This window comes from Pristiophorus japonicus, chromosome 4 (assembly GCF_044704955.1).
Source record: "Pristiophorus japonicus isolate sPriJap1 chromosome 4, sPriJap1.hap1, whole genome shotgun sequence".
Taxonomy (NCBI): domain Eukaryota; kingdom Metazoa; phylum Chordata; class Chondrichthyes; family Pristiophoridae; genus Pristiophorus; species Pristiophorus japonicus.
Window position 1 is genome coordinate 236004265 of NC_091980.1, and position 26229 is coordinate 236030493.

Here is a 26229-nt window from a genome sequence, read left to right on the forward strand (position 1 = left end):
ATTAATGCTTCAAGATACTGAAAAAAAATACTTACAGTTTCTCAAGATCTTCCAGTTTTGCTGTAGTAGAAACCTATGGATTCAGAATTAAGTTATATTAAAATTCAGAGAAATAATCTTGCAACACCAAGTGGAGAATTCTTTTCTTAAATGCAAATTTACATCAATGCAGACAATCTTCCCAAACCAGAGAATGAGAAAATATTTAACTACCAAAGTTTTTCATGGAGACAGCACCACCGAATGCAGTTTAAACTGCTGCATTTTTTAGCACGTTAATACACACAAAGACAGAGCAATTATGCAAGGCTCTGGTATATCATGGCTCTTTTAATATGCATCTTATTGGAAATCTGTGCTCAATTATGAGCCAAGCGCAAAACATCGAGACAATTCATTACCTGCTGAGCATTTTGTACTTCCTCTCTGAACATCTCATTTTCCTTCTGTAAAGCCTTTGAGGACAAAACAAACACACTTTTACAAATGGCACAGCAGAAACAGCATGTGAAACTTGAACAATCGCATCAGCACTGTACGGGGCAAATACAGGAACGTGGAAATTACTGGAATGCATAGTGGTTGGCACAAATCAATTTTCAAATAAGAAAGTTAGAGACTGAATACCTGAATTATTTTCTCATTGTTTTCTACTTTACATCATTCTGACTCTAACAGAACTTCAATTGAGTCCATTTTTGTGCATGTGGGTGTGGAAAGGATGGGGCAAAGAAATAAATCACAGTGGGAAAACAATCGTCATGCAGAAGGTTTAGAAAGCTAACCGGTTTCCCCAGCACTGATCAGGAGATTTTTATTAATTAATCAATACTTGCTTGATAGCATTCCCCAGACAATGGGCCTAAGTTTCCACATGATTTGCGCCTGATTTTTGGGAGCAACTGGTGGAGAACGGACTATCTTAGAAATCGCAATTCTCCACATTTTTTTTTCTGCAGTTCTAGTCAGGTAGAACAGTTCTACTTTGGAACAGAATTTTTTCTTCAAAAAAGGGGGCGTGTCCAGCCACTGACGCCGGATTTGAAAGATTCCACAGTGAAAACGTACTCCAAACTAAAGTAGAATGGAGCAAGTGAAGATTTTTGTAGAACAGAAAAAACCTGTTCTACACATTAAAAAATCAGGCGCAGGTTACAAATTAGGCGTCCAGAACGGGGTGGGGGGGGAAGGGAAGTCATTAAATTCGATAATAAATCCTTATTTATACTTGTACAAATAAATCCAACCTGAATAAACATTTATAAGCAAAGAAAAGATTAAATAAACCATCTTCCTACCTGTGTGAAAGTGCTTCAGGCAGGCCTTTCGGGACCGAAGGCTGAACAGGCCGGCCCGAGACTTCAGGCAGGGCCCGTCCCCAGCACCAGATTTACAGGTAGGTGGCGGTGGCGTTGGGTCGGGTCGGGGGGAAGAGGGAGAGAGAGAGAGAGAGAGAGAGAGAGAGAGAGAGAGAGAGAGAGAGAGAGAGAGAGAGAGAGAGAGAGAGAGAGAGGGAGGAGGAGGGGAGAGAGAGAGAGAGGAGGAGGGAGAGGGAGAGAGAGAGAGAGGGGGAGGAGGGAGAGAGAGAGAGGGAGGGGAGGAGAGAGAGGGGGGGAGGGAGAGAGAGGGGAGAGGTCAGGTCGGATCCAGTCCGGGAGCGGGAGTCGGGTCGGGTTGGGTCCAGTCGGGGGGCGGGGTGCGGGAACAGGAGCGCGGGTCAGTCGGGGGGGGGGGGTGGGTGTCGGGTCTGGTCCGGAGGCAGGGGAGAGCGGGTGTAGGGTCTGGTCTGGAGGCAGGGGGGGGAGCGAGTGTCGGGTCTGGTCAGGGGTGGGGGGGGGGGGGGGGGGGGGGGGAAGAGCAGGAATCTGGCCGTGGGAGGAGCCTTATTCACGCAGCCCCAGGGAGGCCATTGGGCCAGGGCTAGGGGCTGCGTGCTTCGGGCCCCTCCCACACAGTTCGGCGCCTGGAGCTACTGCACTTGCGTGCCGACTGTAGCGCACATGTGCAGAGGTCCCGGCACTGTTTTCAGCGCAGGGACCTGGCTCCGCCCCCCCTACAGCTCGTGCTGGCTGCGCCGAGGGCCAGAGGACCTGCAAGTAGGTGGAGAATATCGAGGATTTTTTTAGGCGCACTTTGTGGCGCGAAAAACGGGCGCCCAGCTCGGAGGGGCGCCCGTTTTTTTTCTTGTGGAAACTTGGGCCCAATGTGAGGAACCCCAGATAGTGTGGGGAACCTACACCTTATTTTAAAAAAAAACACCTTATTCCCAGCGATGACATGGAACAGTCTTCTAAACTGGTTGAGCATTCTTGAAATAGCAAAACAAACTTCTAAAAGCACTTGGAGTATTGAACCATCATAAAAGCCTGTTCCCAGTCACTACCTCTGCTGAGGTAGGAATCCCTAAAGGGGCTTCCATGTTAATTGAAGAAGAATACCCAATAATTTCTTATCCCAGTTCAGATTAGGGCACCGGCTAGGGAAAGAGGGGGATGTTCAAGTGGAAGTTCATGGTACAAGGAGTCAGGAGAGGCAAGAGATCAAGTAGCCTTCAGGTGCGGAGCACAGCACCACATACCATGGAGATGGGAGGACATACAAGTACGTAAAGGTAGGTATATTCCAGATATGACAGGAAGGTGTGACAGAAATAGTGCAATAGGAGGTAATAATTAAGGGTGATTAAACAAGAAGTGCAACATATGTAAGATTTTTAATACATTCTTTGTCAATGCACAGAAGTCCACTTTTTGCAGCTTTGCTTACAAACAAAAATGTTTTAGAAAAGCTTTATGAAACACAAATACACTATTTGTGCATCAGAAAACTCCTTTCATTGTTATAATACTAGAAGATCTCCTGTGGTATTGCACGTTGGTGATCTCAGACCTGGAGCAGAGTTTCTGATCTTTACTGCAGTTTGCCTGCACCCCAGTCACAGTGGGTCACACATTGGTATTACATAGCAAATGAACTGAAAACATTAGATACCTTACCGGCATTGAAAAACAGCTTCATATATAAATACGATTATAGTATTTACACATCAGTTTTCCAAATTGGCTTAAGTTACAATTAACTTTGTTCGTCCCTCAAAAAAAACACTTGCTCAGTATTGTAATTATTTTTGTTCTACTGTGCAGAGTAAACTTCTTGCAGGCATTTTGATCATGAATTGGTTATTTTTGAATAGATAGTGATTACAATCCTCCAGAATTGTATAATTAAGTGTTTAGATAACATATATTGGTATCCATATATACTTACAAGTGGAGAAAATTCGTGGCTAAAAAGAGCGCGTGATTTGATTGCTTTTTTTTGTGGCAGTTACTGATTCAACTGAAAAAAAATGATCCATTTGTGTGTGCGCGAATAGCTGGTTCACAAGTGGTAGCTTTTACTGTGTGTCTGTTAGCTCATGATTAGTAGTTTATTCTATCGGTTTGTAGATAAGTGAAACAGTAGGGCTAACCATGGTTATCTGAGCTAGTGTGACAGACACTTAGCCTGTTCAACATGTTCTAAGTGTGCTACATATACATTCCATGCACAAATGGAGCAGCAGTTCGGAACAAAGGATCAGGCAACTTGAACACACATGGTCACCTGCTCTCCAAAGGATTGCAATGATATCCATCTTTTGTGCTTTCTGTGTTAGTGTGTGTAAACTCAGGCCCCAACTACCTGTTCCAGCGGTTCAAATAAAAGACCGTATGGCACTATTTGAAGAGCAAGGAGTTCTGGACAACAATCCTCCCTCGACCAACACCACCAAAAGCAGATTAACTAGCCATTCATTTCACTGCTATTTGCATCAGCGGTAGGTCGGCGCCATAAAAGGAGCGGCGTACCACTGCAAAGGACAGCGTGAGCTGGTGCAGGAGGTCGATGGCAGCGAAGACAGAAGTTATCAAGGTCCAGGTCAGTGATTGGAGCGTGGGCAGGTACAGCAGGAGCGGCGAGATTGTAGAGGGACATGATCGGGGCCCAGGAGAGGCGTGAGTTCAGGGCCAGAAGAGGCAAGGGCCCAGTGTCAGCACGGGCCAGCCCACACTGCAATATGTGTGCACACTAGGTCCGTGCAGCACAGCTGGTCTCCAGTCGTCTGCCACTGGACCAAGCCCTGGCTCTGTCAAGCCGGCGTGGTGGCTGGTGTGCAACGGTCCCACCACACATTAAAAAAATTCACGCACAGGCATCTTCCACCTTACACTATGTAGTGCAGGACCTGGAAGATTAGGTCCTTCACTGAAACACATGTGAACTCATCCTTTTTTAGCATGGAAGCAAGTCATCCTTGTTTCAAGGGACTGCCTATGATGATGATGCAAAAACAGTACACCCGAGCTGCAAGATCTATATATAAAAAACATATCAAAATGCTTCTAAGCTTGTACAATTTACGTTCAAAGTCACAACAGAAGATGGCTTGAAATGTAAATCAAATAAACTATTAACTATACTTTACCTGCTCAGCAATTTTAATTTGAAGTTCTTGAATATTTTGTTTTAAGGTTCTTCTTTCCTCCCTCAAGTCCTTGAATATGGAATGTAAAAAAACAAAATATTTAGAATTTAAAGTCAGTTCATGTGTTCAATTTAGAATGTGCAACAATCAGAAATGTGTATTCAATCAATATCTAATTGCCTATTAGAATCATTTTCACAATGGAGGTGGGTGCTTACACAAAACTTGAAATAAATTTTATTTTTCGCTTCTACAATTTCTCACAGGCACAAGAAATGTGTGTGCCATGGAACTAATCCGCATTGCTAGCTCCAAGGTAAAGTAAAGGACATGCATTTATACTGTGGCGTCTTTCACCACATCAGGACCTGCATTGGCTGTAATGTTTGAAGCGTAGTCACTCTTTATTGCAGGAAACAAAGCAGCCAATTTGCATACAGCAAGGTTCCACAAACAGCAATAAGATACATGACCAGATACTGTTTTTCTTGTGATGTTGATTGAGCGATAAATATTGGCCAGGACACCAGGAGATTTCTCCTACTCTTCTTTGAATGGTACCATGGGAACTTTACATCCACCCGAGTGGGTAGGCGGGACCTCAGTTTAATGCCTCATATGAAACACGGCACCTCGGACAAGGTAGCACACCATCTGTATAAAAGTCAATCTGATTATGTAAAATCTTCAGAGTGGGGCTTGAACCCACAACCTTCTAACTCGGAGGCAAGAGTGGTACCATTGAGCCAAGGGGGACACCATTAGGTAATTACATTTAATTTTATCATTTTGTTTCTGGTAAGGAATTGACTCTCTGGTTAGGTCAGGGGATGGGTAAACATCTCTACTTGGCAACTGTTGTTATTTTGAACTGAAGATAACTCAATGCCGCAGGGGTTTAAGAGCATCACAGACAGGAGTCTGACAATTAACTCCATAGCCCATAAGAACATAAGAATTAGGAACAGGAGTAGGTCATCTAGCCCCTCGAGCCTGCTCCGCCACTCAACAAGATCATGGCTGATCTGGCCGTGGACTCAGCTCCACTTACCCGCCCTCTCCCCGTAACCCTTAATTCCCTTATTGGTTAAAAATCTATCTATCTGTGACTTGAATACATTCAATGAGCTAGCCTCAACTGCTTCCTTGGGCAGAGAATTCCACAAATTCACAACCCTCTGGGAGAAGAAATTCCTTCTCAACTCGGTTTTAAATTGGCTCCCCCGTATTTTGAGGCTGTGCCCCCGAGTTCTAGTCTCCCCGAGCAGTGGAAACAACCTCTCTGCCTCAATCTTGTCTATCCCTTTCATTATTTTAAAAGAAAAGATCATATTTTCTCTTCTCCTTGGTTCTTTCTTTCTCTCATTTCCCACCACCACCCCTACACTTCAATATTTATGATGACAATGAGGCAGAGCCACAAGTTGCCTCCAATTTTAGTGATTTAGTGTTACTTCGACCATCCCACCAACCAACCAAGGCTAATTGGGTGATTATATTCTAATGTCTGAAATTGAAGAGTGCTTAAATCCTAAATAACATGGTAACACTAGCCACATTCAAGTTGCAACAAAAGGTGCAGCTTAAAACATACAAGACAATCTCTTCATTACTGGCGTGCAAGTCACAATAAGATCACAAGTGATGCACAGAGCAACCCACAACACCTTCCCGTGCAAGAGCAGGAAATGCAACACCTGCCCTCAAATACTCCTTCCAGGTGCAACAGCAATTTATTTGTACTTCTTTCAATTTAGTATACTGTATTCGCTGCTCGCGATGTGGTCAACATTGGGGAGACCAAACGCAGATTGTGTGACCGCTTTGCGGAACACTTCTGTTCAGTCCGCAAGCGTGACCCTGAGCTTCCGATCGTCTGTCACTTTAATTCTCTGCTCCACTCCCACTCTGACCTCTGTCCTCAGCCTCCTACATGGTTAAAATGAAGCTCAAAGTGAACTCAAGGAACAGGACCTCATGTTTCGATTAGGCACGTTATAGCCTTCCAGACTCAACAATGAGTTCAACAATCTTAGATCATAACCTCTGCCCTGATTTTTTTTTTTTTAAAAACGGCAACTATTGAGAATTCTGTAATTCTGATTTACACGATTTCTAGACCCATCTTGTGTTTCTTTACTTATCCCATTACCATCTCCTTCTGCCTCACACCATCATCCCTTTTGTCATTTAATCTTTCCTGCCTTCCACCCTATCACAGACTTTCCCTTTTGTTATTTCCTCTTCTTCCCTCCCCTATTTTCCTGCCTGGGAACTTGCTTAAAACCAGTTATAGCTCTAACATTTTCCAGTGTAAGAATAAAACTGTTTATTAATGATAAAATTGATTCTGTGTATGTATAAATGTTAAAAGTGTAGATTATACGGAAAGACTGCAGTGTTGATACAAAATGGAAGCTCACAGACTTCCAGCATGTCCTGTTTGTATATTGTCTTAATTGGAAAGCCATGAACCTAATCAAGGGATTGCACTGGGTCCTCCAGATAGACACATGTGTGAGGAGAGCCAATAAGGAACTGCCCTGGAACCAAGACCCAATCCTGGGGCTTTGAGAAACAATGGACTTAAGGGATATAAAAACCCAAGCACGGATTGTTTTTTCTCCTCTTCTCTCCTGAGCACATGGCAAACCGCCTGCTCAAGACCAGCTGAAACAGCAGGCCATGTGCTCAGCCAGCCTTTTTATAAATCATTATTGTAACATTGTATCTGTTGTAACTAAGTCGATCTGTAGAATAGCTGACGACTGATAGATGTGCTGTGTGTGTGTTTAATAAACTATTCCAAACTGTTTTAAAAGAATCAGTCTCGCTGTAAATTTAATGCCAGAGATTTAGAAATCTTACAAATTGGGTCTCGTCCAGGATCTGGCAAACAGCTTTTGATTCTTTTGAACAATTGGAAATTTCGGGAGTTGCGCTTCTAACCTATGTTGCGAAGTATAAACTATAAATGGATGGGGAGAGTACCATCTTAAGGAGCAGTTGTCTCGATTTAAGTAACTGTTTAAGTGGGGACCCACCAGTGGTTATATTCAAAAGACACAGGATGAAGGGATCGGTCATGAACCGAAAGCCAACAAAAAGAAATGTTGAGATAGTTTATCAGGAGAAGCTATCCAAAACGGTATCCATAGCGGATATAGAAGAGTTACAGGCATGGGCACCGTACTTCCGTAAGGGCCAACATGCGACCTTTGGGGAGATCGTGGCATTTATCCAGGAGAAAGTAGACCAAGGAGAGCTAAGGCCAAAATGGGCAAACTGTCTCTTGGCATTCAGTGCATTTTTGTGTGCCCAGAGAGATGAGGAATTAATGAAGCAGGACGTCAAAGTGATCCAAGATTTAAAAGAACAAAGGGCAAGAGAGGTACAGGATTTAAAAGAATTGCAACTAAGAGATTCAACTGAAAGAAAGATATATATTCAGGTTATAAAACAACAAAACGAAGCAGTTAAAAGAGGGAGAAATACAGCATTTAAGACAAGAAATTGGCCAATTAAACCACAGTATTAGGCAATTATAAAGAGGGGCCGAACAGGCAGCTTCACTGCTACAACAAAATCTCTCAAATTTAAATGCCACTGCAGCCGTCGTTGAAGCAAATGTAAACAAATTAAGAGTTAAAAAAATTTAAAATGGGAAAACTTTGGGCTCCAGCAAGAGATAGAAGATGCTAGGGGAGCATTAAGGGAAGTAATTAAGAAGTCACATAGGGAGGCAGATCACTCCCAGTGCCAACTAGAAATAGCGAGGCTAAAAAGTAAGTTAGGGGAGCAGAAGGCCCCGGTATCCGTAGTAACATGGGGAGCCATAAAAATGACAGAAGGGGACGAGGGGGAGACAGATTGGGAAGAGGAAGGCAGTCAGTATAATCCCCAGGAGGGTGATGTAGGATGGGATACCTTGAAGACACAAGAGCTAATCGTAGCCGTAGTAACCCCTTCTTTACGACGTAATACGCATGGTCACGTCACCAGTAACAATACCGACTCACGGCCCATATCTGGTGCTGACGACACGGCGTATAGCCACGAGTGGGGGCCCATTAATGATGGGGACGACCCACTGGAAGTTAATAGGTGGACAAATTTCAGCAGGGATCACCCAGAGTTGGGAGAGAGAGACTTAACACGAGTCCTCCTCTTGGCCTGTTCCACTTCCCGAAAAGATAATCTGTCACACGCAGTCCTCCAGCCCGATGCACTCATGACTAATCCTAAATCATTTTGGGATCCAAAACTTGAACTGTGTGGCTCTGATTAATCAGACCAAGCAGCGCCCAGAAGAGACCCCGAGAGCCTTCAGTAATCGCCTGCACTATATCTATCAACATACGCAGAACCAGGCATTTGCAGAATGAAAGAATCAGGAACAATTTAAATCGATGTTCCTGACCCAACTCCACTCTTTAGTTAAAACCACCCTGGACATAGCCATGAGGCCCACCAATCAGTGGACAGATACAGAGACCAGCGCTCAAATAGCCTGGGAGATGGGAAAAGACCAGTTAAAGGTGAAGTCCACCACCCACTGCAAATAAACCAGTGTCAATGGTGGAGGGATCTCAAAACTACCCCTTTAAGGGACAGTGCTTTAATTGTAAGAAGATAGGCCACCTAGCAAAAGATTGCAGCAGAGCCAGACCGGCACCGAACCATGATGCAACGCAGAGATAACTCCCGAGGGACAAACCCAAACCCTCCGGGATGGAACAACAATTGGCTCAGTTGATAACCCTGATACAAACCCAAATTGCCACGAGGATGCAAAATCATTTACCGGTGTACACAATCGCCGATGCACACTCATTAGAGACACCCATTCAAGGATCGACCCTATGACAGGGTTCGGCCCCCCAAAGACTGGTCGGAAGTAGGGTTCCGACGTGATGGTAGCGGGAGACCAGTAGTCCTTGTTGTCTTAAAAAGGGGGCAGACAGCAGATTATGCTCATCGATACTGGCTCAAAAGTTACCATCAGCCACACCACATACCCAGTAGCGGCGGGCAAGGGTTGTATGACCCTTAAAGGGGTTAACGGTGATACAACCACAGCGTATACAGGGAAGGCCACTGAACTTCAGTCGGGAGACCTCATCTGTAAGGTCCCAACGCCAATGCTGATGACCACCCCCGATGGAAGGGGAATTGTAGGGACTGATGTGCTGGATCAGGATGGCGCGGTGATAGATTATAATCAGGACTGTGTTTGGATGGAATTGAGAGATAAGGCAGGAGTGATAGAAATTTCAGATGCTCACTCGGTTTTTGCTATTAAAAAGCCATTTGAGTATGACCCTCCGGGGAGCGAAAATGAAGCTGTGGCAAACCCACTCATTAACTAAACAGTACCCCATCCCAAGGGAGCGTCACCCTTACATCCGAGACACCATAAAATCCCTCGTCGAGCAGATTGATCTTAGGACAGGCACTTTCACGACCAATTCACACGCATGGCTGGTTAAAAAGCCTGATAGCAGTTGGTGACTGACTATTGATTACAGAAAGTTAAATTCTGTATCACCAGCCTGCTCACCAGTACTAAGAGAAACTCCCACCATATTATCTCAAATTCCTGTTGGTTCCAAGTACTTCTCGGGCCTGGACATCACCAATGGATTCTGGAGTATCCCTATTAAGAGGGAAGACCAGTCCATATTTGCGTTCACATTTGAGGACCAGAGCTACACCTGGACATGTCTACCTCAGGGGTTCCACAATGCCCCCATGATATTCCACAAAAGAATGGCTGCAGTTTAAAAAGACTTTTCCCACCCTACCTGCTTGCTGCAGTACGTAGACGACCTACTGTTGGCAACCGACAGCATGGAGGAGCATCTGTCCCTTTTGCACGAACTTTTCACACTGTTGGCTCAGGTGGGACTAAAGGTGAATCCCCCGTAAGGCTCAATTAGCAAAAGAACGGGTCACCTTTCTAGGAGTGTCCATTTCTCCAGAGGGATCATCCCCCGACTCTCACAAGGTGGAGATAATATAGCGACTGCCATTACCCGCTTCCAAAACAGACCTACGATCATTCTTGGGTTTGGTGGGGTACCAAAGGAACTTTATCCCAGGCTTTGCAGAGTGTGCAAAGCCCCTGTATGATTTAATAAAACTGCAGGGTGACGACATATGCCCGGCATGGAATGATACCCACACCCAGTCCGTGCCTAAATTAAAAACTGCAATGATACAGGCCGCATGTCTGATCCCTCCTGATCCCACACAGCCCTTCCATTTGGAGGTCGGGGTCACAGAGCAAAGCCTCACTGCAGTTCTGTGCCCAATGCGAGCTAATCGACTACAGCCCATTGCATATGCGTCTCGAATCCTGCAAGGGGCAGAAAAGATGTATACCGCATGCGAGCGCCACCTACTGGCCATCTTCTGGTCGATACATCACTTTACCTTTATTATTGGGTTATAAGCTACAATCCTGCACAGCGGACACACACCTCGAAATACTGATGAAACCTGGAGGTTCGCTAGTTTCCTCGCAGCGCCTCAGCAAATGGACATTGGAATTTATGGAAAGAGACATTGATACCATTTCCAAACCCACCACATTGCTGCCACAATTTCTGATCTATGAGGGGGACCCGCATGAATGTTCGTTACCCCTGATTAACTTTGAGACCCATCCTGTGCAGAAAGAGCCCACACAGGGTGCCCCAAATGTCTATATCGATGGGTCCTCATATCACATTGAAGGATCCCCTCACACTGGATATGCTGTGGTATTGCCAGAAAGAACCATCCAGCGAAGATGCAACAGACAGTCTTCACAATATGCAGAAACTGCCGCACTTCGAACTGCTGTGAAGGAAACCTCAGATAGACCTGTGAATATTTGGTCCGATACTGCCTATAAACACCATGCTCTCCTTGCCCCATACCACAAAAATGACTATTGTATGATAGATGGTAAGGCCCTGGTCCATGGGCCCTGGTTACACCTACTCTGGTCATACCTTAAACAGCGATCCCAGCCCTGCTTCATAGGAAAGGTAGCAGCCCATAGAAAAGGGGGTCCACATAGTGAGGGAAATTCCAGAGCAGAGCAGCCCAGGACGCTGCAATTGATGGGGAGATAGAGGATATCGTTCTTGAGCCCTGCAATGCTGTTAGCAAGGCCTCCCCAACAGATCACCTAAATTTAAAATCCCTGCAGCAGCAATACTGGTCATATGCTGTTGTAAGCGCCTGGCACGAGGAAGGCAGACCCCTTCCTCAACCAACTGTCTGGGCTCCCAATACCATACTAGCCACTGACCCTGACTCAGATGAGCAGTTGCTGATGTTCAAAAGAAAGCCAAACGCCTGCCCGGTGGTGTGTGTTCCACCAGAGGTGGGTCAGGAACTGCTCTCCCTCTTTCACTCCCACTCCACAGCAGGGCACTATTCAGCCCTGGTAACCTTCTATAAGGTAGCATCCACAGCTTGGTGGCCTTCCATGAGGGAAACAATCAACCAATACGGGGGCGCTATGCCTACCGTGCCTGCAACACAATCCTCCGCATGCACTAACTGAGCCTTGCTTCAAAGCGCACCCCCACCTCAAGGGCCATGGGTTCACCTCCAGATATACTTCAGTGGACCACTTCCACAGGCGCAAGACAATTTTCAGCATGCCCTAGTGGTGGTGGATCAATTCACTAAATGGATCGAAGCAATCCCCTGCTGCTCCAACACCGCAATCACAGCAGCCAAAACATGATTGAATCATGTGTTTTGTAGGTGGGGAGTACCAGTACAAGTGGACAGCGATCAAGGTTCACACTTTACCAGTAAAATTTTTACTCACCTGCAGGAAATGTTGGGGATACATATTGCTCACCACCCCCAGTCATCTGGAGGGGTCGAAAGGGGGAACAGGACCCTCAAGTTAATGTTAAAAAAATTGTGCACGGACCACCCCACTCAATGGGCTAACGTGCTGCCAATGTGCTTAATGGCAACGTGGTTCACACCTCATAGAACAACAGGAGTCTCCCCATATCAGGCCATGATGGGGAGGCTCATGAGAACACCAGGCCAACTAACACTAACAAGGATGAGTCCGCTGACAATGAAACCATGTAGTTCCAAGTGGCTGGAACAAGTGGTAGATCACACCGATCCGATCAATCGATTTGTGGCCACCAAATTGGGAAATTCAAGACGACAAATTAAAAGGTATTTAGATAAGAAAGTACATCCCTTTGAATATGAGGTGGGAGACTCTGTAATGATTCCAAATTATGGGAAAAAGAAGCATGCCTTTGAGCCCAGGTGGTAGGGACCGCATAAAATTGTAGACCGATTGAATCCCGCGATTTATTTGATTCAGTTACCGGGGAAAAAGGGCGTTAAGTACAAGAAATACATTAATCAGGTAAAAACTGCCAAAGAGTAAATACTGCACTGATCTTGTTTCCCACAGACCATGTTACGGGGTCACTATTGTCAGGCTGATACTGGCCATGACCGAAGCTGAGGGAAGATGGAGAAGCGGGAGTTGCAGCATGACTCACGATCATCAATCATCAATGTGCTTTGAGAAGCGACAGTGCACTGAAAATTGTATTAGAGTAATTCCCCTACGTGTGGCATACACCTTACGAGGTGGGGACAGAGTTCGGCCATGCACTTCTCCCTGAGTTTAAAACTCATTATACAGCAGTCATCCACCTCACAGAAACATAAACAGCAGAGCTATCAGAAGCCTCTCGTGTTGATGACATGAGAATCCTGAGGAGATAAACCATATGAGGAGAAAATAAGGATATTTCCCTCTCAAGGTGGGGAGTTTGTAAGAATAAAAGTGTTTGTTAATGATAAAATTGATTCTATGTATAAATGTTAGATTATACAGAAAGGCTGCAATATTGAAACAAAATGGAAGCTCACAGACTTCCAGCATGTCCTGTGTGTATATTGCCTTAATTGGAAAGCCATTAACCTAATCAAGGGACGGCACTGGGTCCTCCAGACAGACACGTGTGAGGAGAGCCAATAAGGAACTGCCCTGGAACCAAGACCGAATCCTGGGGTTTTCTGAGGAACAATGGACTGAAGGGATATAAAAACCCAAGCACCAATTGCTTTTTCTCCTCTTCTCTCCTGTCCACACAGCAAACCGCCCTCTCAAGACCAGCCTAAACAGCAAGCCTTGTGCTGAGCCAGCAGAAAGTGACGTATACCTTTTTATAAATCATTATTGTAACATTGTATCTGTTGTAACTAAGTCGATCTGCAGGATAGCTGACGACTGATGATAGATGTGCTGTGTGTGTGTTTAATAAACTATTCCAAATTGTTTTAAAAGAATCAGTCTCGCTGTAAATTTAATGCCAGAGATTTAGAAATCTTACACCAGTTCTGACAAAGGGTCATCGACCGGAAACGTTAATTCTGTTTCTCTCTTCACAGATGCTGCCTGACCTGCTAAGTATTTACAGCATTTTCTGTTTTTATTTCAGATTTCCAGCATCTGCAATACTTCGCTTTTGCATGGAGTAACTAATCGCTCATTAACATTACCCAATTTAAAAAAAAATTATTTAACTTCACCACAAACAAAAATTCAACCAAGAAACAAGATATCTTAAATTACAGCTAAATTTGTTTTACAAAACCAACTCGCGCTGCGATGGATAACTTTGCATCAAAATGAAATGTTTGACATACCTCAATTTCTTCTCCTTTGTTAGCCACTTGAATAAGTCCAGTCTCTAAAAGCTCTTCAACTGTTTTTATTTTTTCATCTCGTTCTTCAAGACTGGTTAAAAAAAAGAGACATCAAACACATGCAAGTGTAACAAAATGATACTGGTTTAAACTAGTTAATAAGGTGACTCACCCTTTTTGCATCTGTTCCATCATACATAAAGCTGAAGCCTGCATGTAAAAAATATGTAATAAGAATTGAAGTTTTTAAGAATCTCCAAAAGTCTAAATATGCAAAAGTGAGTAATCACTCTTACATCATGATTACTTATGGGAAAATCTTCAATATCCTTGTCCTTTCAAACCAGTATGTACAATCCCATGCTGCATTCTGGATAAGCTTTTTAAGGGGCTACTTTAGATTCAGCAAATGAGTCCATAAACACCCATTTTTATATTTTGCTCTTCTGCAATGAAACCTACAACATAGACAATTCTGAACTACAATTCCAGAATTTTGTTCACTGTTCTGAGAAGCCATGCCAACGATAGGAAAATAGGAACTCAGAATAAAAGCATAAAAATCCAATATCCTCCAATACCAAAGAAACAAGCTAACACTTTAAAATGGGGCACTTAGAATGTGAGCAATGCCAGCCACATTTATTGCTTGAGAATATAAAGAGTAAACCACAAAGTGTGGAGTGATGCCATGTGTAACCCAGACTGGGTATGGGTGGTAGATTCCCTTCCCTGAACCAGTTGGGGTTATAGGACAATCCAGCAGCTTTCGCGGTTAGTTTTGCAGGGATTGCTGGTCTAATACCATTACATTAACATACCTGTTCCAAAGTCAAAGGTTAATTGAACTTATTTAGCTCAACAGGAACTCCAAATTATTAACACAACTTTAAATCTTAAAATATCCTACCTGCTCAGATGTCTGAACCTGCAGCTTTTGCACTTCAGCTCTTAAAGTATTTTTCTCTTTCTGCAAACTCTAAGTATTAAAGAAAACATAATAAAACAGAGAACAGAGGCATCACTATATTATAGTCTTGGTTTATCAATCAATGAATAGTATATCTTTTCATTTGGGGGGGGGGGGGGGCAGGGGAGAAGAGAAAGAGAGAAAAGGATGGCATTTTTTCCCCCCCCCCAAGATGAGACAGGTCAGTCTTGGGGGAATATATTATTCCACTGCCAATACCCAGAATTGCATCATGTGTAACAAAGCTCCACCTCATCAATGTATCCTACCCATAGAGAATCCTAACTCCACAAGGAGCCAAATTAACACTAAACTAATTTTCCTTGGGTCCCTTTCATCATTGCTGTCTGACAAGGTTTCAAATTTAGGACCCAGAGAGACAAGAGCTGTTGCCATTATGACTGCATTTAATCGTGATGGATTATGAATTCAGTTGTATTCAAAACTGAAAATTTAGGTAACTATAAAAAATTGAAAAGGCCTCTTGCTCCTCTCATCTCAAATACTTCCATCCCAACTTTGTTCCTGGTAGAAATATTCAGACCTCGATTGAAATGGAACCTACCCAATCACTGACTCTAGAGGAGCAGACCTGCAGGAAACGTACCCTTAAAGTGGTTCATCATGGTCTGGGGGAAACAGTTTAGTTTTTTTTTTTAAAAACATTTTTTCTTTTTTTTTTAAATAAAGTCTTTTGTGTTACACTATCGGAGTGTAAAATCAGTGTTGCACTATTTGTTAGCAAATGGATAGTGGGTCAGTAATTTCACCCCAGACATTTTCCTTACTCTTCAATTTGATCAGTAAGCCTCAAATGAATAAAAAATATAGGAATGATATAACGGAGAAACCTAGTTATGCATCATTAAATAAGAAAAAATATTGCATTCATTGAGCATTCTGGGATCAGACGCGATGGAGTACCTCCTTCTAGCTAATTTGACCAAGGTCATTCGGAGTTACTGTTCATTTCCTTCTAGATATTAGCTTCTCGGATTTGCTTTCTTCCTCAAAATAGGGCACTAGCGTTATTTGATCTTTGCTGACTAAACATTTTAAAAATGAGACCTCCACACTCATATTCGACATTTGATAAATCTGATCAAAGCTACTTTTCTTACTTGTCCATCAGATGACCATGGTCATTGTTCTAACAACTCACGCTCCCAGGTCATAAATCTCGGCCAAAATGACCCACCCCTTTCACTAACGAATGCAGAACAAGAACAATCTCACTGTACATATGTATCTTATTTTACAAAAGGAATGTGAAGATGCAAAATCAAGAATGTTTAACAATTTGGATGCAAAATGTCATCATTTAAAGGAAGTGTGAACAGGATACATGAATCTTTCTTATTGTTGAAAAAAAGGGCCAACCTCTGTTGAACTGGTCAAATAAACCTACAACCTTGGCAACTCGGGGCACGTTCGGAAAGTGGCTCTAGTTTTTCAAAAAGTACTTTACTTGTATATCCTGTTCTTTGCTTGTTACATGAAGATGTCTGTCTTCTAAAGATTCTTCCATCAAATTTATTTGCTTCTCTTTCTCTACGATCCTTTAATAAATTGAAACACATTACATTAATGGCTGGATATTTCTCCAGTTCCATAGAAGACCAAAACATCACTCTTGGATTGGGCTATGTCCCACGTTTTTGGGAGAATTTCACTTTGCCACAGAAGAGGATGCATCTTCATGCAGATAATAATGAGTTGTGCCATCCTGCTCATTGCAGGGTTCCCCTGCTGTCCAGTGGCCGGGTCTGCCAAGGATGAGCAAGGTCCTCTGTGATTGCAAGGTCAGTTGTGTACTTTTTTTTTTTACATACAAGTATGGGGTTGTCAACAATCTAAGAGTTAATTCAATTAGACTTACGTTTTCTGCAACTCTTCCACTACACATGCTGCAGAAGCCTACATATTTAAAAAAAATGAAGAAAGATGCATAATTCTTGATCACAATCTGAAAAATTGAGCACGTTAGAAACTTTAAATTAACATAAGAATTAGGAGCAGGATTAGGCCATTCGGCCCCTCGAGCCTGTTCCGCCATTCAATGAGATCATGGCTGATCCTCTATTTCAACTCCACTTTCCTGCACCATCGCACCATCCCCATATACCTTGATTCCCTTAATATCCAAAAATATATCGATCTCTCTCTTGAATATACTCAAAGACTGAGCCTCAGCAGCCCTCTGGGGTAAAACATTCCAAAGATACCCCACCCTCGAGTGAAGGCATTTCGCCTCATCTCAGTCCGAAATGGCCAACCCCTTATTCTGAGATGGTGACCCCGGTTCTAGTTTTCCCAGCCAGAGGAAACATCCTCCCCTGCATCTACCTTGTCAAACCCTGTAAGAATGTTGTATGCTTCAATAAGATCACACCTCATTCTTCTAAACTCTAGAAAATATAGGCGCAGTCTACTCATTTTCTCCTCGTAGGACAATTCCCCTAATCCCAGGAATCAGTCTGGTGAACTTTCATTGCACTCCCTCAATGGCAAGTATATCCTTCCTTAGGTAAGGGGACCACAACTGTACACAATATTCCAGGTGTGGTCTCACCAAGGCTATATATAATGGCAGTAAGACGTCTTTACTCTTATACTCCAAATCCTCTTGTAATAAAGGGCAACATTCCATTTGTTTTCTTAATTGCTTGCTTAATTCTCTGAATATTGATCATATTTTCCACAGAACACAAAAAAGACTACATAAATAGCTTAAAATATTCTACTTTTCTAGAAAATCGGCAATACACAAAAGTATTTTACAGAACAAAATTAGCAGTCTTTTGTTGAATTATATATATTTAATATACAAGCAATTTAGGAACCCCCAATTCAAGAAAACATGAAGTTACAAAAACTGTATACAATAAATCTAGAGCTTCAGTTGCACCACATGCAAAACAAAGTGGATTTTTTCCAGTTGACATAAAAGTTCAACAGATTTAATATCTTAGTCATAATATATATATATATTTTTTTTTAAATAGTGCAATAAGCAGATAATCATAAAGTTAACTTAAAATGTAAATCAGCATTTCTACTGACAAAATGCATATCCCATTAATTTTACCATTCCATTAAGAAACAGATCTATAACCATGAAGAATTTATCCCTGAATCATTGTTAGAACTACTTCCATTTTCCCCAAACTAAAGATCCCTTTGTAGGTCAATGTTTTGCAGGTGAATGTCAGTTAACATCCATAATTTATGGAAGATACTTAGGGAGCATATTTATTTTTCCCAAAATTGTCTCTCCCTTCCTCTCCTGCAGGCTGAAGCTCATGTTCTAGAGCTGCCAACAGCATTCAAAGTCCAAAAGGAAATTCGGTTTGACAATGTTGACAGATTGCTCAACTGTGGAGGCATCACAGTTGAACTAACCTGGTCCTCCTCCAACATCCACATGTGTCTGATTGATAGAACTGGCACAGACATGATGGGCCAAAGGGCCTCCTTTTGTGCTTACATGATTCTATGAGATATGACCAGAAATAGGAATTCTGGTTAATTTCAATTTGCTAGCTCAGCAACATAGGGCAATTGCAAGTGGACCATAGAAGTCCTGGTAGAAATTAGGTAACTCAGTAACCTAATGACAAACTACTGCAATGAAAACAGGTGAACAGCAAATCTTTGGAATTTAGCATAGGTTATTTAACAGATACAGGTTGAAGCTCCCTTATCCGGAACCCTCGGGACCTGGCCTGTTCTGGATAAGGGATTTTTCTGGACGAGGGGTGGTCACGTTAAATTGGATGGTCCAAGTACTGAGCAAAGGGATATCGGGGCTGGGAGTCGGGCAGAGATATCGGGGGGGCGGTGGATTGCGGGGTCAGGCCATTGATTGCGGGAGTCGGCAGTGAGGAAGGACTTCAATTTGTTCATGTCGGAGTTCTGCGCATGCGCCACTCGGTGGTGGTGGACGAGGGCGTTCTAGATAAGGGAGGTTCAACTTGTATTATTCTTTATAATTTAAAGCTTTAAAGACAATTCATATTTAGATCTTGATAAACTGAAATTCACACCTTCAAAGTCACTATACCTGAGACGCCATTTGGGCATGAAGATTTTGTATCTGAGCATTCATGGTTTGTTTCTGTTCCAACATATCCTTTTATTTTAAACCAAACATAGCAGAGAGAAAAACAAGTGAAAAATGAAATGAGAAGATAAGCGTGCACAACTTTGATCATGAAAATAATCAAACATATGTAACCATCTGTTTTAATGTCCTTTCCAGCTATGTTGATTATGTTGTCCTTGCACTGAAGAACATATTTTGTCATGTTTATTCTATTTTCAGTAGATGCAGGGCTCCTCCTACACTTTCACAGCAGACTTGCATCCAAAATCCTCAAAAGACATGAATCTTGGTTAGAGTAGGCAAACATTTAGTTTTGGGATGGGGAACAAGAAAGGAAAGGAAGGGTTGAGATCTAACTGGATCAGTTTAGTATAAATGAGGAGCAGAAAAAAAAAATTGAAATTGCAGTTTTCTTAACGGAGACAAGTAGTTACTTTTTCCACACATTACTAATCAAATCAGAAGTTTGTAGTTTCAGAGGTCAACTGGTCAATTTTAGGAATTTGTAGAAATTATGCTATTTATGGAACGATAGACTATTTTAAGTTATATTGAAGACCACCCCAATTTGTGAATCAACTACCAAATACAAAAGACATGCCTTAGTTGACAAGAGTTTTCTAACGAGGTAAACACAAGGTACATACAGATCATGGTTGATTCAAGGAGTGGGGACGGTCGAAATCATAGTTTAATTCTGCCGAGCTTTTGTTTCTCCCCCTCCCCCATGTAATTTTTTTTTTATCTTGTAGAATTATAGCACAATAGTACTGCTTGTGAAAGGCTAAGCAAGAACTGTTAAAACATTTACTCCCTCCAAAAATTGCTCTGAATTGTGTGGGGTTTTTTTGTAAGTGGGAAGATAGGGCAAAGTGAACTATGTTCATTTATGGCTGGATTTGTTTTTTTAAATAGAGATCTATTGGGCTTGAGAAGTTCTGCCAACTAAGCAATATTCTATACAAATGCCAAGATGACTGTTAAACATGAAAGTTTTATAATAGTCAGCATATATTTCACAGACAGAAAATACCCCTTCATTATTCATTTTCCAAAAAAGTCAGCTATAGTGACAGTTTTCATTTTACTTAATGAAAATCAAGTTTTTAGCTGCTAGTAAAGATTAAATCATACCAATTTTTTTTTTTAAATGAAAGCCGTTGATAAATGCTGCCAAGGTGCTGGAATAAAAAAAAACTGTTGTGTGTTTGTGGGGGGGGGGGGTTGGGGGGAATGTGGAGAACTACAACTCTGCAGTGCACCATTCCTGGCCAAAAGGCATCAAGTAACGTTCTTTTGACCAAATCTCAGAGCTGATTCACACCCCAATTCTCCTTCCGTTATCCAATTAATGAAGACTGAAACAGCACATGGAATATGATGGGAACAGAACCCGGACTATCCATATTATTCTGCAATGACTCAGTATACCAAGACCATACAAAATGAGATCATGTTTTCACTTTTTAACTATATAGGCTTGTTAGAAATTCTTTTTTGGTTGGGGGCAGGGGGGTGGGGAAGAGAAGAGAGAAAGGGACTCATGGTAAGTAAGCATCACTACCCAAGAAGTGTCAGTTACAACATGGCTTGAGAAAATTATCTTCATATTTTCTGCACTTTTGGGGGGGGGGGGGGGGGGTTGAGGAGACACAGAATGAGAGAACACTCGTGGTCTCTGGAAGGAAAAATAATCTAAATCAAAATTGTGCACAGTTTTGTCATCTAAACACATAGTCAATACCTGTACTTGCATCTTCAGGGAATCATCGGTAGCAGCTCGCTTTTGTTCTGCAGTTACCAGCTGCACAATCTTTTGTTCTAGTTGCTGTTTGGATACCATGGTATCAGTGAGTTTGCTGTGCAAGCTCTGTACTTCTTTGTTTTTATTGCCAATTTCATTTTCGGCAACCAGAAGTTTACTTTGTAAATCTAAGAAAAAAAAGATACAACATAGCCACAATTAACAATTAAAAGATGCTTTTGTTTGAGCTGGTACAAAGTGCTACTTCAAAGGCCTGTTTCCATTATTTGCAGTATCGCCAGATTGTTTCACTAGCTACCCAGTCACAGTAGTTAACCACTAGGTACTAAACACGCCAGAAAAAGTTAGGCCTTGTCCATTCAAGTCTAAGTGAATTTTTAAAAACAGTGTGCCAAGTCTTACTGCCAAACAAACTCCCTGGCGTTGAAAATTTACTTTTGCAAATGTGCAGTCTCATTCCTTCAGATTTTAATGACTCTTGGAGATTTTTTTAAATTAGAAATTAAAGTAAAACTTTTTTTAAATTTTTTCATTCTGTCTCATCTTTCTTTCCTGCTCTTGATTTTGCATTTTGTACATGATTTTACAGTAAGTTAAATATTCTAACTTGCACTTCCTGGTTTAGACTCTCTGTGCCTCAGTAAGGATTATTCAATCTGATTGGTTGAAGAGACACACTGTTGCTTGCCCTATTCATACAGGTCCCAGGTTGCCTGTGGAGGACGCCACACTATCAGATTCCCGATAACCAGAAGTTGCCGCGCAAACGGCCACGAAAAGTCTGTGGGCAGCTCTAAGCATAATGAACAGCAAGCGCAGTTTGTTCAGTGCCGACCACAAAATCCGGGAGAATGTTAAACCAAGACATATTAATGTAGTTGAAAATGTGCATAAATTTAAGATATATAATTTGACATGGTTTAGGCCAAGGACTGCAGAAACAGCAACATCAAGAATCTTAATGCTATACAGTGTGCATCACACAAACAGAACATGATTCGCCATTCTTGTTCTCCCCTCCCCACCCAGCCCAGCCTAATTTAACTTACAAATGAGCTAATGAGTGGACTATGCTGCATTTTATTTTTACAAAGTGGGAGTATGCAGAACGATGCAACAGTGACAACACTGCTATGATGATCTGGAATGCACTGCCTGATAGGGTGGTGGAAGCAGATTCAATAGTAACTTTCAAAAGGGAATTGGATAAATACATGAAGGGGAAAATTCTGCAGGCAATGGGGAAAGAGCGGGAGGATCGGACTAATTGGATCGCTCTTTTAAAGAGCCGGCATAAGCACGATGGGCCAGATGGCCTCCTTCAGTGCTGCATCATTCTATGATTCTATGAAACATCAAAAGTACTTCAGTGGATGTTAAATGCTCGTGAGATTGTGAAAGGCACTATAAAAATCTTAGGCCTGGATTTTCTGGGGCTTATGACCGCATACGCATGCAAGTGCCCCACAAGTTTTGGATTTCTATGCACTGTGCAGACACGAAAACACGGAATTTGCGATCTGTCAAGTTTCAGCTTGACAGATCATCCACATCGCCGGGAAATGGACATTCACTGGCGGAGAGTTAGGCTATTTGCCTAACAACTGCCTCGAGAATGCCCGTGAAACTCTTATGCCTGGTAAAAGCAGGCACAGGGCCGCCTTTTATGTGTAATTGTGTTTATGTGATTCCTATTCATGCTTATGGGGATTCCATATGTAAATGAAATCCCCATAAGCATTATGAGGATCCTACTTTTTCCATTGGTGGCCTGGCCCACGTGATCCATGGGGCACTTGCGAATCCCTGCGCCCCTGGGATATATTGGTCTTTACACATGCGTATACGTCGAGGCCCAGAAGTGCGAGTCTACAAACCTCCGGAACCATCAGGTAGATTCATACTTTTTTCTTGCAGTTCAGAGGCATTCACCCGCAGGAAGCCTCAGACTGCAAATTCAGCTCTTAAGTCTTTTATTTCTTGTATGTACTGACCAAAATGAAGAAAGTAAGGACATTAGGAAATTTTAAGTGTGCCATTTGAATCTTTTGCAATAATTGCTGGTCCCAGATGGCTGGATTTGGAGTGAAAAATTGCATGATTTGAGCAAGTAGGTTTTCCAAAAGTCCATGTTTCTTATTGGTTAGGTTACCCCTCTCTACTTGTGTAACTATTAGAGCAAATCAACATGGTTACCCCCAAACAGATTTTAAATACTTAAACCAATCATTCAAGTGCAACACTCATCACACTTAAGGTTGAATGTGATTGTTTTATTTATGTGGAATAGACAAGATGTAGTTTTTTCTGATATAAAAGTGTATGCGCAAATCCCAAAGGGGCAGATACAACCTGTGGGATCCATCAGCCAATCAATAGGAATCCACAGCCCGCCAACTGTTTCAGCAGTCTTGGAAACAGTATGGCTAGCCTAGCTGAGTGAAAGGATCGAAGGTGAGCAGAAGATGAAGATGACTCCCCAGACAAAAAATCAAGTGTAAAAGAGGGTTTGTAAAGTATAACGGAAAGGGAATCTGGTACAGGGTATAGGGAACAGTGCATTATTGTATATACAGGGGTACCACAGCAGAATATGAGGAGCCATCCCAACAGAGTGCAAAAGCACGAAGATACAACCATCCAATTGCCACCTACTCCAAGGCACCCAGATGAGGAACATCCCAACTCCCTTCTAGGAAAACCACCCAAAGCATCAAGTCGAAGAGGCAGCAAACAGCACATTTCCTGCTGAAACACCCAATGCAAAACCTAAAATAATTTCCCTAAACCTAATAGGGGCTTAACCATCCAAGAAAATGTTGATCTGAAAAAAAAACGAGCAGAGATGGCATTCCTACATAAAGCCACTTAACTCCTGCGAACGACATAAAACTCTCAGGAACTGGGTGGTACACACAGTTGCCATACACTTGGGAGCAGGAAGGTGGCTACCTACATGAACAGACCCCTTTCCTTCACCCTATAGCCTGCCCACTCCCAGAAAGGAGTGCACAGCAAAGGAGTAGATTACAATGCTAAATGTCTACAGTCCAAATGCAGATGTCTCTGCAGCAGCCATTTTCCTGATGCTAATCCCACATGGATAGAAGTGCGCAGATTTCAGATGACGAATCCCTGGTGTCCAACCTAATCATTGTCAACAAGACATGTAGGTAATTCAGTGTGGTATTGGATAGTGACTAGCAGTGAACTGTGCCCCTGCAAAGAGTTGTGTCTCAATGAGAACAGAGAAACTGGAGAAGGAAAAAAGCAGCAACCTCCGAAATGATACTCCCAAAGATGAACATCTGTTTCAGACAATTACCTTGTTTTGCGCCCTGAACTTCTGTTAGCCTTTTCTCATGTTCTGTAGTTATGTTCCTGAGATATTTCTGCATATCGTCTTGCCTCCTTTCAACTTCCTCCTGCAACTGGGTCTTTGTGAATAAAAGCAGAAACTGTCAATGTAGCTCACTTCGTGCAGCTTCAAAAGTATAAAAACAAAAATTAGTCTAAAAGATAAATATTCCTCTTCCTGACAGAGGATATTCTAGTCAGCAGTGAACTATTATCCGTGGCTACATTTGTCCTGTTGCTCACCACAATACTCTATTTATTCCATAAAACATGAATGAGGTTTAGGACATGTTCACCTAGGGGCTCAAAAAACACTGATTTATTATACCATGTGTGGTATGATTTACTTTCGTACCTTCACAAATTGCTTCTTAAAAGAAAAACTAAGTGAATAGTGCAAGAGTGAGAGCGAGAGCGAGCAAGAATATGACACCAAAGACAGGAAGTTGGTTAAAGGACATAAAAGTAGTCCTTAATGGATAAATTATTGATAATATAGACATCCAGATGGAGACAATCTGGAGTATAGGGATACCCCATTGTAACATAAACATGTGTACAAAAACTGGGAGCATGCTTCACTGAAGAGCTCTGTTAATGACTTCAAGATATACAGGCAGATAGATTAAAAAGGATGGGGGCTACATTTTGAGGGAAAAAATAAAATGTACACTAAATTGTAAAACTTTTTTTTTTTAAGTACAGTAAAGGAGCAGACTTGGGGGAATTCAGATACACAAGTGGGAGGATAAGCAGTTAAAGCTGTAAAAAGATAAGCATGCGTTCTTGGTTTTATAGGGCTCAAATTTGGTCCCTGCCGATTTTTGGCGCACTCACCCGAGGCGCGCCGATTTCCTGGGATAAAAATGGCACCAAAAAGTTGTCCCCACATTCTGGCCACTCTGTGGCCTCTCCCATGGCTTGGCAATTCAATTAGGGGGCAGAGCTAAGGCCCTGCGCTCCAAAGAGTGCCGGCAGCTCAACGCATGTGCACTGAAGGTTTCGTGCATGTGCAGTAGCTCCTCTGCAGCGTGGGACCCAATGTCCTGCCCCTATCCCAGGCCGAGTGGCATCACGACGCACACCGGGCTGCTGCACACCATAGAGTCCCGCACTTATCCCCGGCTGAGTGGTCTCCCGCACTGGCTTCCCGGGCCGAGGTAGGACTGGAGTTTTATTTTTTTATTTATTGATGGTTGTGCTTTGTTTAGTGAGGAGAGTTTTGATTTTGGGCTGGGGGGGGGGGGGCGGGGTGTTTTGATATAGGTGGGGGGGGGGGGGGGGGGGGGGAAAAGAGTTTTGATTGGGGGAGGGGGGGATAACTGTTTTTATTTCGATTTTTGAAAAAACTATGTAAATATGTTTTGTCTATTTACTTCTTTTATTTTTGTAGTTTAAGCTTCCATGAATGCTTCTGTTGTATAGTAAATTAACTTTGCGAAGTTTGTCATATGTCCTGTATAGCTGTTTGATCCTATTCACATTCTTTAGTCAAGTCATTAAGGGCCCAAGTTTCCACACGAAAAAAAACGGGCGCCCCTCCGAGCTGGGCGCCCGTTTTTCACGCCTAAAACGGCGCCTAAAAAAAAAAATCGCGATTCTGGAGCGCTTTGCAGCTCCTTGTCTGCCTGGCGCGGCGCCCAGGGGGCGGAGCTTACACTCGCGCCGATATTGTAAGTGGGAGGGGGCGGGTACTATTTAAATTAGTTTTTTTCCTGCCGGCAACGCTGCGCGTGCGCGTTGGAGCGTTCGCGCACGCGCAGTGTGAAAAAAACATTGGCACTCGGCCATTTTTGTAGTTCTTTGTAGCTGTTTAATTTTTGAACATTTTTTAATAAAAGCACATTGCCATCAGCACTGAGGCTTCT

The 26229-nt window shown here is 42.6% G+C and overlaps 1 protein-coding gene across 7 annotated transcripts in view; it reads right to left on the bottom strand.

Annotated features, from left to right (window-relative positions):
• The window catches only part of ktn1 (kinectin 1), a 152853-nt gene that overhangs the window by 61385 nt on the left and 65239 nt on the right, over nt 1–26229 (bottom strand). For all 7 annotated transcript variants that reach the window (XM_070879167.1, XM_070879165.1, XM_070879163.1 and 4 more), the window contains 11 exons: nt 24330–24441; nt 20984–21171; nt 19198–19266; nt 17014–17051; nt 16603–16693; nt 15075–15143; nt 14337–14374; nt 14165–14255; nt 4469–4537; nt 402–455; nt 36–73 (listed from right to left, as the gene is read on the bottom strand). In XM_070879167.1, coding sequence (XP_070735268.1) covers nt 36–73; nt 402–455; nt 4469–4537; nt 14165–14255; nt 14337–14374; nt 15075–15143; nt 16603–16693; nt 17014–17051; nt 19198–19266; nt 20984–21171; nt 24330–24441 — 857 coding nt within the window. The remainder of the gene's footprint in view (nt 1–35; nt 74–401; nt 456–4468; nt 4538–14164; nt 14256–14336; nt 14375–15074; nt 15144–16602; nt 16694–17013; nt 17052–19197; nt 19267–20983; nt 21172–24329; nt 24442–26229) is intronic.